Source organism: Argentina anserina, chromosome 5 (genome assembly GCF_933775445.1).
Source record: "Argentina anserina chromosome 5, drPotAnse1.1, whole genome shotgun sequence".
NCBI classification, from domain to species: domain Eukaryota; kingdom Viridiplantae; phylum Streptophyta; class Magnoliopsida; order Rosales; family Rosaceae; genus Argentina; species Argentina anserina.
This window is the reverse complement of record NC_065876.1, coordinates 6,012,559-6,025,967: the sequence shown is the minus strand read 5'-3', so window position 1 is coordinate 6,025,967 and position 13,409 is coordinate 6,012,559. Positions and strand designations below refer to the sequence as shown.

At 37.8% G+C, this 13,409-nt stretch overlaps 1 protein-coding gene and 1 pseudogene across 1 annotated transcript; both read right to left on the bottom strand.

Moving 5' to 3' along the window:
- Window positions 1-669: 669 nt before the first annotated feature.
- On the bottom strand, window positions 670-5,085 carry LOC126795380 (serine/threonine protein phosphatase 2A 55 kDa regulatory subunit B beta isoform-like; annotated as a pseudogene).
- A 54-nt stretch (window positions 5,086-5,139) lies between these two features.
- LOC126795379 (cysteine-rich receptor-like protein kinase 1) lies at window positions 5,140-8,014 on the bottom strand. The gene is given in 8 exon segments (XM_050522225.1): window positions 5,140-5,379; window positions 5,492-5,630; window positions 5,724-6,115; window positions 6,117-6,313; window positions 6,425-6,520; window positions 6,725-7,039; window positions 7,042-7,349; window positions 7,863-8,014. Coding segments are annotated over 8 exon segments (1,839 nt in total).
- Between the last annotated feature and the right edge of the window lie 5,395 nt (window positions 8,015-13,409).

Here is a 13,409-nt window from a genome sequence, read left to right as displayed (position 1 = left end):
ATAGATGATAACTATGATTGATATTTTGATGAGACAAAGAATTGAAGATGGACTTTGTTAGGAGAATTCAAAAAGTATTGGGAAATTGAAATATTGATACACCAGTTTTTATATGTTGTTAGTTTAACTGATATTTAAATGAAGTTTTTTTTTTCAAATTGAGGAATCAAATCGATTCAATAATAGTTGAAATCCTTAAATGACAATGTTTTACTCTTACAGTCTTACATAAGGAAAAAGAAACAAAAAAAGAACGACTTGCAACTCCTTCCCTAGAATTTTGCCCAAAATTACTATTTTTACATGGGTTTTTCATGAAAAAGCTCTATACTTCAAGCTAACAATAAAATCATAGCCTAAGCACTTGCCTAGACTCGCCTACGAATGAATCCGCCCCCTGGAGAGGGGGAATCGTTTGACATAATCTCCTGGCTCGTTTTAGCTTTTGCAAGCACAAATTATTTGAGAAAATGACGTGGTGGCGATTAAAAACAAAGGTTCCTAGTCGACGTTAGCAAGTCATCGTGGGTTTCGTCCTTCATACGGTGAAATGAGAACGTTCGGTATTACATTAGTAAAACTTATCACATCTGATATGATCACTAATTCAGTTTTAGATAAATCAGACAAGTCTCAAGCAATAAAATAGAAGGAAGCTAGGGAAGCTCTCCTTTCTTTTACCTTTTTTCCACAAAATATGAACAAGAGTATATATTGTTACATTTGGAGTCATGTACAACGGTGCCTCCCCTTAGAAAAGTAAGCTACAGGACTTTGAGGTTATTGCCTAGTTTATAGGGAGGATTTGATCCCTTTCCACAATCACTGTTTTATTGTAATCTGTGTACAAAGCTATGCATAATACATGAACAAGCTATTCCCAGCAGCACTGGCAATTAAGTTTGCTTCTGGATGCCATGCCACCTGTAATAGCTTGGAGTTTAAGTCATAACCAATATCATTTTCGTTTAAGCTTGAATTTTCATGCCCTAAAAAAGCAGAAGAGATGAATTAGTTGAAAGGGAAACAGATGCATTCTACAGATAAAACAAGAACATAATGAGGCTGTAAGCCTAACCATGCCGGTAAAATCCCCGTGCCAGGTTGCTCAAGGATGACCTCCTAACTCTTGGAGCAGCCTGTAGAAGTGGTTTCCTATTTCGAGTTCACAAAAGAGTTCAGACAACCAGCTCATTTTTATAGAATACCGTCTTATTTCCAGGTATACTGGCACCATTTGATACACAACATTATAGATATACTATGAGAAACCCATTCATTCTTTGATCATAAGGATTCAATTCCACTAACGTTGATACAATTTGAGGAAATCACACGTGAATAAAAGGTAAACAAGCCAACCTGTTAGGATTTTTACTAGCTTCTATCGTAGTTCCTTCTTCACCTCTAGTACCATGGGAGAAAATGCGTACCAGGTTGCTGTATTTAAATTGTCAAAAAAGTTTAATGCATTGGCCGATACAAGCAAAATCAAAGTATAACTGGTAACAGTTCCATGACCATTTCATACCTATAAGACCCAGTTGCATAATGAAGTCTATCTCCACTGATGCAGCACCCAAATTTATCAAATATGCGATCATTAGTATACAACTCAGATAACTGTAGGAAGAAAAATAGAGCTGTCAGCTGGAGGGACACGGGCATGCAAGTCAAGTCATGCTCATAATGACACCTGAATCATCTCATCAGAAACTCAGCACAGGTTACTTAAAAACAAATTGGGGAATTTATGCATTTGGGAGTACATGCTCTGACTATTTATGGATCTAATTCAATACACATTAACCGAAAAAAGAAAAAATCTTCAGTTTGGAGCTCAGAATATCTTTTAGTTACCTTAGGACGAAGGTGCTCGTGAATCCTGTATACTGCAACTGGTGAAGAATCCATTTGCATGTCCCAGAGCTAAAACATGAAACAAAAACATTAATGTAAAATTGCATCTACAAAAAGGGGTAAGACCTGTCTTTTTTAATCCATGGAGAAGACAGACTTTAAAAATTTGACCCATAAAATCTGTTGGGACATGAATTAAGAGACATCTCATCCAATTTACCTTGGAATTTCTGTTTCATATCCCAAGATAAAAACTTATTTAGGAAAAAAGTACCTTTAGATTCATGTAGTCACGACTTGAGATGTGCCGCCCATCTTTTGAGAACTTGATATCAAAGATGGATGCTATAATTTCTGTGAAGAACGATTTCAACGCATGTGGATCGCCATCTTGTAGTCTGTACTCCAAGTAACAAGAATCAAAATGACTTGCGTGACAGATCAATAGTAGATAATCAGTCCACAAAAATGAACAGAACTAATTTAAACTCACATTCTTGCACTGTTATCGCATAAAGCTGACTGCCTCATATCAACCAAGCAAGCGAATAAATCCTCTTGAGCTGCTGTATGCAAGCAGATTACAATGAATGGGATGGAATTCAGCCGCTGTTATGACCTCTGAATTAACATGTCATCAATCAGCACAAAGATTCCAAACTATATGTATATGTAATCAATCAGCAAAAAGATTCCAAACTATATGAATATGTATTGACCTTCAAAGCGGACTTCAAAGGCCGCAATAGTTTATCAATCTGATAGACAAACAATGACACACAAAAGCATTGGTTTAAAAATTGAGTCACCCGGTTTGTTAGACCTGGGCACCCTGGGTTGGTTATTGCTTCTCCATCCTAAAGAACAATGGTTGAAGATTCCACTGCTAAACTTAGGTATGATCCACAGAATCCCGAAATTTGCTCGCAGTTCAAGTATTTGTAAAGACATGATTTTCATTCTTAATTAGCATGCAGTAGTTTGATAAAAGGAGCTCAGATGTAAAGGTCACAGGAGGGAATGAGAGACTACCAGTAAGGTCGTCCATGTTTGGTGGCTTCATGTCTATGATATTGAAACATTGATCACTGATATCAAGGTTCCACAAGTTTATTCTAAGGTCATCTGCTGAAAGAAAAGTTTCACCATCACTGCATAAAAGTTGAAACCAGATTATTTTCAAGATGCATATAAAATTCCAAGTCTATGACTAACTACTTAACAACAAAAAATTTCACCATCACTGAAGGAAAATGTATCCGCATAATGAAAAAAACAAAATGGCTTCTCTCATATTCTAACTCTCGTGGCCTTTTCTTGTTATTAGGGACTAAACGCATGCCAGCAAAGTTTACCTATTATTTGAGATGGAGTGAATATTAAAATCATGAGCATGAGCATACACCTTTCAGCATCTTGTTTGAGCAGTGTCTTCAAAGTCCGCAGCCTAATCGCAAAACAAATTATGATCACGATGATGTATACTGTGAAAAAACTGATGCTGATGACACAACGATAGTACAAAAGAAATTGTATTAACCTTGGCATGTCCGTCTTCATATTGGGACACGTTATTAGCCATCTTCTCCACCCATTCTTGACGATAGCCATTAGCAACAATCAATTTATCTTCTCTAGTGATGAAACTCTTTTCAGAGAGAAGCATATTATCTGATCTCGTAACTGGACCAGGGTTCATTTCTTTTACTTTCTTCACCTTACCTTCCTTAACCTGATCACGAAAACCAGAAAAGCACACAAATCAGTATTTCGCAAGCATATGTAAGTGTATATAGTCAACATAGTTTCACAAAAAGGGCATCAAACTAGCATTAGTCTTCCACACAATTGTTGTATCTTATTCCTTCTGTATCATTAAAATTCCATACCTTCCACAATTTTATCGTCTTATCATTTGTTGAAAGAATAAATTGAGATCCGTTGGAAGTTGCACACCACTTTAATTTGTTGATCTTGTCTTCAATTTCAACACTCTTCAAGTAGTCAAACTGCGTATAACATAAGAACACGGCAAACTAATCATCACATTGCACTAACAGAACCAAACATACACGCTGGTACAATCACAACAGTCACTAACACTCGTCCCACATAACGCGCTAACAAAAACAAGACTCCAAATCCAGCATACCTCCGGCTCTCGGTCCTAAACTGGAATTCCGGATGCTGAGTGGACGAAACGTCCAACTGCTCCAGTTCACTTCGAGAGCGGTGCTCATCCGAATTCTAAGAAACCAATTAATAATTAAAGATCATAAGCCGAATTTTCATGCCAAAAGTAGAAGCAGCAGCCTAACAAGGAAGATGACCGCAACGAATCCAAAAGGCAAACAATGCTGCATCAAGAAATCTTCTCAACATAAATTCTCACATGTTTGCCATCCTTCCTCTCGAAAATTACACAGCGGCCACCTCGATCTCCGATGGCCAGGTGATCACCACTCTTGTCGAATCCAATAGCAGATATCACATCAACTACACAATCACCACAATCAAGTTCATTCTGAATTTTTATTCTCATTTCTCCATTGCTTCAATTTGGAACTAGAAAAATGATGCTAAACAAGGTAATAATAATTAGTGTTATTTCACAATCAAAGTGACTAGTGGAGTTGGTGAGAAACCCTAACCTTCCTGAAGTTCATCGCCGGGAGCTCGTTCGCCGAAAACCTGAGAGAATTTCCAGTCCAGTCGGAGCTGAGAGAGTCATGCCGGAGCTAGCTTACAACAAAGCTTGAAACTCACAAGGCTCCAATTGGAGGAATCACTGTGGCTCATCAAAGTGAAAGCCAGAAGATTCTTTTTTATTATTTTGAATTTCCGACTCGAATCTCAGTTCCTCTTCTCCGTCAACCACTCATTTTTCCCAGCTATATATATATATATATATATGCGCCAAAAACATGAAAATTAAAATAAAATAAAAACCCAGAGAAAATAAGATGCGCCAAAATTGACAGGCCGGCGAATAAACGGGCCCGTTTATTGAAAAAGAAAAAGCCCAAAATAATATTGGCTTTGTTACCGATGTGGGACTCAATCTATTATTTCCCGGCGCTTCTTTACAATACATAATTAGAAGGTAAAGAGATTTGGCTCTAGTTAACTTTACAAACCTACAGCCCTGCAACCCTATAGAATTAAAACAAGATGAACTTCTACTTGACCTGAGATGCTTAATGCAATGAAAACTCTCAAAGCCATTCAAGACCTAAACGCACAATCTTCAGGTCATTGCATCTCTTTAAAATTTGGCAATTAGCACGATGTAGTAGAAGAATCCGAATTAAGTATGCTGGCATTCAAGAATGGAGGCTGTTTTGGTGAAGGAATGATGTATTCTTTAGTGTTGAGCATGTGAACTACTTCAGACATGGATGGTCTCAGTGTAAAGGAAGCAATCTGAAGTACATTAGACGCCTCTCTTTCGGCGTACTCACCTTTCAAGATGGCATCAACAGATTTGGTAATAGTATTAGCCATGTAGTGCTGGTAAACCTGATGGCACAACAAAGTAGGTTAGGAATACGACTTGGAAATGAAACTTGGCCTAAATAATGATCATGCCAATGGAAAAATATAGTAACCAAGAGAGAGATATGAATCTTACAAAATTAAGAACTGAGCTTGAACCCTCCATGAAAACTTGGTTCTTCCCGCCACATACAATCTCAAGAACAAGCACACCAAAGGCATTAACATTAGCCTTATCGGTTAGTTGTCCTCGATATTCAGGAGCCATATAACCTCTGCAAAAATTGAAAAACAAATTGATGACTGCACATTGTAGCAATTGTTTTTTTCAGTACAATTACTAGGAGGTAGGGGTGGTTTTTTCTTACAATGTGCCTGCAATTCCTGTGCTAAGATGAGACTTATCAGGACCACAGCGTGCAAGTCCGAAATCAGCAATCTTTGGAGTAAGAATCTCATCAAGGAGAATGTTGCTGGATTTTATATCCCTGTGAATTATTTTCTTGCCGCAACTTTCATGGAGATACACAAGCCCCTCAGCAATGCCAGAAATGATGTCAAATCTCTGTTGCCAACTTAGGACTTGCTCATTGCCATTACAAAAAAGGATTTGATCAAGGCTTCTGTTGGGTACATATTCATAAACTAGAAGGCTCACTGGGCCTTCAATGCTGCAACCCAAAAGCCTAACAAGGTTCTTATATTGAATACCATTAATAAGGTTCACTTCATTATAATCAGTGTGAGAACCCATTTTGCTAGAAGTTATCCGTCCATTGCTTTGTGTAGAAGAATAGTCTTTTCACTGCTACATTGCTCCCATCTGGAAGAGTTCCCTTGAATACAGAACCAGCTCCACCTTGGCCTAGTTTTCTTGAGGCATTGAAGAAATCGGTGGCCTTTTCGAGCATTTCATACTTGAAATTCAAGCTGTTCTTGTGTTGAGAATTTGATTTCCCATTTGAGCACTTGCCACTGTTAAAGATTGATTAGAAACTGTATAGAAAGAACAACAAATGATTAGTAGTTAGGTTACAGTTCCAATTTAAATGTTGACCTCCTGTCTTCATTTGTAATCTCCTGTACGCCATTATAAACCCAAATAGAGACAGAACAGAAAGGACTATTCCAGCTACCATGAAAGCTAAAACCTCCCACAGATCAACTGAAAAACATCAGACCAAAATGAAGAAACAACCATGACATGAAAATTATCCTGGCCACATGTTTTTGATATTGATCACCAAATGCTAAATTTCGTACACAACCTACAGCCCCTATTGGAATTGAGTAGAGAAGACACTTTGTTGATAAACACTCAAAACGAATGGACCAAAATTGTAGAAATGAATGTAGAAGTGAGCCTCACCAATTCCATTTAGTTCTTCTTCTTGAATGTTAAAGAACTTCTCGGTAGAGTACCTCATATAACACCCTGCCAGCATAGCCCTACCTTGCTTCCCAGGCAAGCATGCCCTGAGACTCCATCACTGAGCTAATGCATAAACACTTTCGACTCCACCTTTCTGCTCCACCACAGCAAACCCTTCATTCTCTTGTGCCTTCACCGTCACGTTACCAATCACATTTATCACCTTGTGGTTAAACCTCTCCTCGTTATCTTTCGAAACATTAAACGAACTCCCACATTTTACAATCTTGTGATCTTCGGCGAGGACTCGCAGGAAAAGTCATGGTTGTCGTAAGCGAGGAAGCAGCCGTCGAGGTAGATGCGAGCTGAGGTTGAAGGGAGGCATTTGGGGAGTTTGGTTCTCAGAACTGAGAAACAAGTAGAGCAGTCCTTTTGGGACAGATCGGAATGGAATTGCGCAAAGGAATAAACTGTTGGAGCTGGTGAGGTGGTAGTGCTAAATTGTCCCCATGTTTTCTTGTTGACACTCTTGGAGATGGATTCCATGGCGTCTATGAAGTTGGGAATGCAGTTGCTGTCAGAGGTGTGGGTGTCTGGGTGGAGTTTCCGCAGAAATGACCGGCTTTGGCCCAATTACGTAAAGAAAAAAGTTCACCATCGGTACCCAAACTATTGTGGCAATGTCAATGTAGTACCTCAACTCTGAGTTGTACCAATGTAGTACCCAAACTTGTAATTCGCTATCAACGAAGGGTCTGAGCCCGATTTCCGTTACGGCTCCGTTATCTCGGTCACATGTCCTGCACGTGACCACACAAAAAATTCAATAGCGGTACCCAAACTCTTGTGGCAAGGTCAATGTAGTACCCAAACTCTGAGTTATACCAATGTAGTACTCAAACTAGTTTTTCGCTATCAATGAGGGGTCTGATGCCAATTTACGTCACGGTTTCGTCTTATGGATCAAAATAAAAACGGTATTTACCTAAATAACTCTATGTGGGTTCTAAGAGATTTTGTGTTCGGGGTCTGGCGGTCGATTTGTCGCCGGCCTCAGCACAGGCACTAAATAAGAAACTCTTACAGTAAATATCTAGAATTATGAAACAACTTACAAATTGGGCAAAACACCAACCCATTCTCATTATACTCCGGGCACCTCACCACCATAGTGTGGCATCGAGGAGCTCCACCTCCTCTCATCCCCACCGCCTCCTCTTTCACCATTAACACCATATTCGAGTTCCTCCACCTCTCCTTGTAACCCCCGATCCATCGACACGTCATGATCGCAGACTTTCATTCTGAGATTCTCGACCACTGACCGCACCGTTTTACATGTCTCGAATGTCGTAGGTGGAGGATGTGAGGGAGACGATGTTGTGGCTCAAGGCGGAACTTGGAGAAGTCGTCATCGTGATTGAAGAGTTTGGAAGAAACACAACCTGTAGTGTTGCTTTGCCTCAAAATTTGAGCTCAGAAATACAATGTGGAAGGACTAAGAGTGAAGGAGAATGAGATGAAAATGAGAAAAGATAAGAAGTTATGACACGTGGCCCAGAAGATGGAGTTGTGATAGAAATTGACTTCAGACCCCTCGTTGATAGAGAAAAACGAGTTTGGGTACTACAGTGGTACAACTCAAAGTTGGGGTACTACATTGATCTTGCTACAAGAGTTTGGGTACCGATGTTGAAATTTTTTTTGTGGTCACGTGCGGGACACATGACCGAGATAACGAAGCCGTGACGGAAATTGGGCTCGGACCCTTCGTTGATAGCGAATTACAAGTTTGGGTACTACATTGGTACAACTCAGAGTTGGGGTACTACATTGACCTTGCCACAATAGTTTAGATACCGATGGCGAAATTAACTCTTACGTAAAAGTTCAATTCATGACTCATGTCTTTAGATAAGAACACCCAACTTTTTTTTACCTATATAAGGTCATTTTATTATAAAAACACTCTCATTTTAAAATAAAGTTGAATTAAATTACAGACTACCACTAGATTTAAAACAAAAAAACAAAAAAAACCACCACTGTCATCTCTGACGAAGTCTCCGGTCGATCTCCGGTGAGGTGCGTCAGTCTCGGCAGTCTCTGGTCAAACTCAGGTAAGTCTCAACTTTTCCGGCCACACTCCGGCAAACCTAAGAAGTCTATGGCAAGGCTCCGATAACTTCCAGCTAGTTCCAGCGAGATCTCCAACAACTTCTGGCGACATTAGAAATGATACTGCCACAAGCATCAAAAGGTACTACGGCCGACAGTAAAAGCTACTACGATGAGATTTTCGGCAATCTTCGACGAGATCTCAAAAGCTACTACCAAGCACAGAAAAGCTGCTACCAAGCCAAAGAAAAGCTATTATGAACGTCTACCAAAGCTACTATCAATGAAAAATAAAGCTATTATCACTAACAGTAAAAGCTACTACGATGAGATTTCCGACAACTTTCGATGAGGGCTCAAAAGCTACTATCGAGCCACACAAAAGCTACTATGACTATCTACCAAAATTACTATCAATGAGAAATAAAAACAACTACCAAGGTCCACGCGAATAAAAGCTTACTATTGTGCAAAGATAAATATACTACCACTGCCTCCAAAACTACTACTAACAGTAAACAAATGTACTATAAATAGTAAAAAAAGGTACTACCATAGCTATAGCTATTATCACCATCATCATTGTCACTGCCAAATAAAGCTACTACTAATCACAAACACAGCTATTACTAACAAAAAAAATACTATCACAAGTAACAAAAGCTATTGTCATCGACACCAAAAGCTACTATCATTGTCATCAAAAGCTTTCGCTAACAACAAACAAAGCTACTACCTACAACAAACAAAGTTATATCTAGCCTAATTCATAGTCTATGTTCAAACGCTTTGGCCTCGCTGGAATCACTTTCCTCGTTCAAGCCGGCCCATGGTGACACCTTTATACACCCAATTCGCAGTAAGAGGTGATTGATCTCTCTCTCTCTCTCTCTTAATGCCACAAGCTTCTAAGCCCTATCAGCCCTATTGAAAACTCAAATCAGAGCCTAGATGTCCACAAGCACAGCCTCACAAATCTCCACCAACTTGAATTTGAATATCTAGAAACAAATAAAACAATTCATCAGAGCTTTAATAACTGGCAATAAGATCAATAAGCTTTGAAATCAAGAACATATGCTCCAACTCTTTAAAATCTAAATTGAAGAAAAGAGCACCTGAAAACTTGAACTCCAATGAAGCAATCGATGAGGGATCGTCCTCGCAAGAAACTTCAATGAAACTGAGGCGTCTGGGCTGGACTTTGAAGTTGTGGAGCAAATCAGAATCTTCCATATCTGAGATCATGTCCTTGCATTGGCTTTATCCAGTCGGACTTGGACTTGTTGGAGCCAAAGTTCGTCGGAGCGGGAAGATTGATCAAAAAAATAATAGGTGGAGGTGCGGTAAAGGTATCGTGGCCGGAGGTAGACCGTTGCGGGGTCAAAAGAGGGCTACGATGACGACCTTGGCGAGGATGAAGGTGTGCAACCGGCGGTAGATTGTTGCGGGGTGAGAGAAGGAAACGCTTCGACGACGGGCTTGACTAGGAATGAGGCATGTGGCCGGTGACGGACTGTTGTACAATTCAAATCCGATCATATCAGAGAGAGAGAGAGAGAGAGAGAGAGAGAGAGAGAGAGAGTTTGGTTGTTTAAAAGGGTATATAGGTAAAATTGAAAATATAGTTGGGCAAAAAATGGTCTTATTTAAGTAAAAAGATTATAGTGTCCTTAAAAAAGAGAAAGTAGTGAAAATTATTCTTAGATAGTATTTCTAAAACCATTATAAGGCTTTTTAGTATAGTCACTTCAGAGTTGTGGATTTTGGTTACGAAAGAGTGTTGGGAGGTGGATGTTTCCAAGAGGATATGGTTCTTTAGTTTTATATATTCAAGATTTCAGGACAGCGTGCAGTTTGAATCTTTGCTATTCAAGTTGGGAAGGAGGTTGGTGAGGCCTCAATGTTTGTTTTCATCGTTTTTCATGCATTGGAAAATAAAAATTGAGCTTACTGAGGAGGACATTTTTGACGCTTTTTAACGACCCAGAAGATTATGAACTTGCAATCATGGTTATGGTAGAGAAGGGCCCGTATAATATGGTTGTTTTATTTAGACATAAAATTAATTTGCATAAACAATCCAGAATGAGAATGTAGTCATGGTGTTAACACTTAAAACACATTGATTAATGTATGCAGTTCTGATACGATCACCAAAAAAAATGTAAGATGTATCTCTTAGAAATTGCAAACTTATTATGAGTGATTAATTATCATGTGCTGCTGAGCTTGTGAAAATCGATAGTAAGGAAATGTTCCTACCTAATGATGTTACAGACAACCATATCACAGAGTAAATATAAGTAGTCGGCCTTGGGTAATGTGAACTGTCACTATGCCAACATTATCGTCATACAACATTGCAACTACGTCATCTGACAAAAATACTTATGTCGTCTAAGGTTCTGCCGTGTGAATGAGGCTTACACGACAATTTTTTTTGTCTTATGAAACTAGTTCAAACGGCAAAAGATATGTCATCTAAATGTATCACTTATGGAATGACTATTCTCTATCCATTCTCTATATGTCATGTATATGGTTAAACCACGATAGATAAATGTCATCCTTGGATATTCATAATACATATTTTCTATTTTTTATGCAATGTAAGTTGTGCTTTCATGACATTTAAAAGTAGTTAGATTGAATATAAATGAATGATTATTCTCTATCCATTCTCTATATGTCGTGTGTATGGTTAAACCATGACAGATAAATGTCGTCCTTTAGGTATTCAAAATACATATTTTCTATTTTTATATAGTTTTAGTTATGCTCTCACGACATTTAATTGTGGTCTGATGGAAGATAAATGAAAGTTTGTTTGATAATATGTTGTATGATAATGTGTTTAACGACATATTTGTGTTGTTACGTCAGTGAGATATGTTGATTGATAAAAACAACCACTACATTTTTTTGTGGTCTGATGTTGTTCTGCCAACTATGCATTTTAAAACACTTATATCGTTGATTGAGGAAGAAACAATAGGTCGGGTGATGGAGGCTAATACGACATTTATATGTTGTTTCTTGAAACGTTTGTCATTTGACATTTAGTATCAACCATATATGTTGTATGATGGAGGGCAGTAAGACATTTCCATTTTCTTTGTTGAAAGTATAAACACTTTTGTGTCGTTTATTGTTCATAGCTCACAATCAACAATCAACTCTGAACTTTATTTGATTATGCTCATGTCATTCAAAACTCATAAATCCGAAAACATATTAAAGCAAATTCAATTGTATCAAAATACCATAACACAACCAACAAAGTACTATCACTGTTGTGATCAACATAAAAGTTTTTACAAAAGACTTAGTTGACATCAACATAGTATATAACGCAACTAACAAAGTACTATCATTGTTGTGATCAACATAGAAGCTTTTATAAAAGACATAGTTGACATCAACATAGTAGATAGAGAAACTGCATGTAGTTCAACACTTTTCAACAATTCTATCAAAATACACAAAAGCAGCTCCTAGCTACTAACTACTACGTGGAATCTACTATAAACATAAGCAAATCTAGCTAGCAAAGTCTATAAGAGTTAACTTACTTATCTGGAAATCCGGAAACATATTTAGCCCATTCCTGTCAAACCTCAGCAATGCAATATGTCTCGTTGTATAAGTCTAACCAGTAGTTGTTCCCCACTGCAATAAGGAAATGCATCATACTTTCCTTTCGTTAGACATAGCAACATTTTTGCTAATAATAAATCCACAAATAAAGGATTAACTTTCTTTCTAAGTCCAAATTCTTGTCCTCTAGAATCTCTTTCATGTAGTGCATAACAAAATATGCACAACTCTTGACCTCTTTTTGTTGCGGAGTACCATAAAAGTAAATAATTATGATTTTTACAAGTGACACAGATGATAAGTATGTAAATCTATTGAGCAGAAAATACAAACCAACTCACAAGAAGAGGATTAAACGAAATATTATATTTCTTTCCAATGGGTTTCTTCAAAATGCCCTTGTACATTTGCAGGAAGCTTCAAACATAAAACAATGTATTGCAAGTTCATGGAAGAATTCAATAAGTAATATAAGTTATTGATATCTTATACTACGATAATACACACTTACTTTTTTATAATTGTTAGTCGTTCAACACTATCCAGTTTATTTCTCAGTGGATCTATATAATATGCAGATTGCTTTGTTGGTTTAACAATTATCAAAGTCCAATGACGACTGTGCAATAACATAAAAGATAATTATGTTATTTTTTTCATAAACAATAGAACATGACAAAGCAGATGCACTGATTGAATCTTAAATACCATGTATTATAAGGAATTAAAAAGAGATGCCCTAGCTCCCCTTCCTTGTACATAAGTGACAGAATACGAGACCTCTGAGTGGGAGTTCCAGACCCAATTGCATTGACACGTTCACAGTTGACTAATGCAAACATATTGATCAACTTAATCTCACTAGCAGCATTCATGGTAGAAGGTTCTACATTATGTTTCCAATTGAAATAATTAGTTACAATGACATTCAAATATACATGGTCATGAATAACCTAAATGGTAA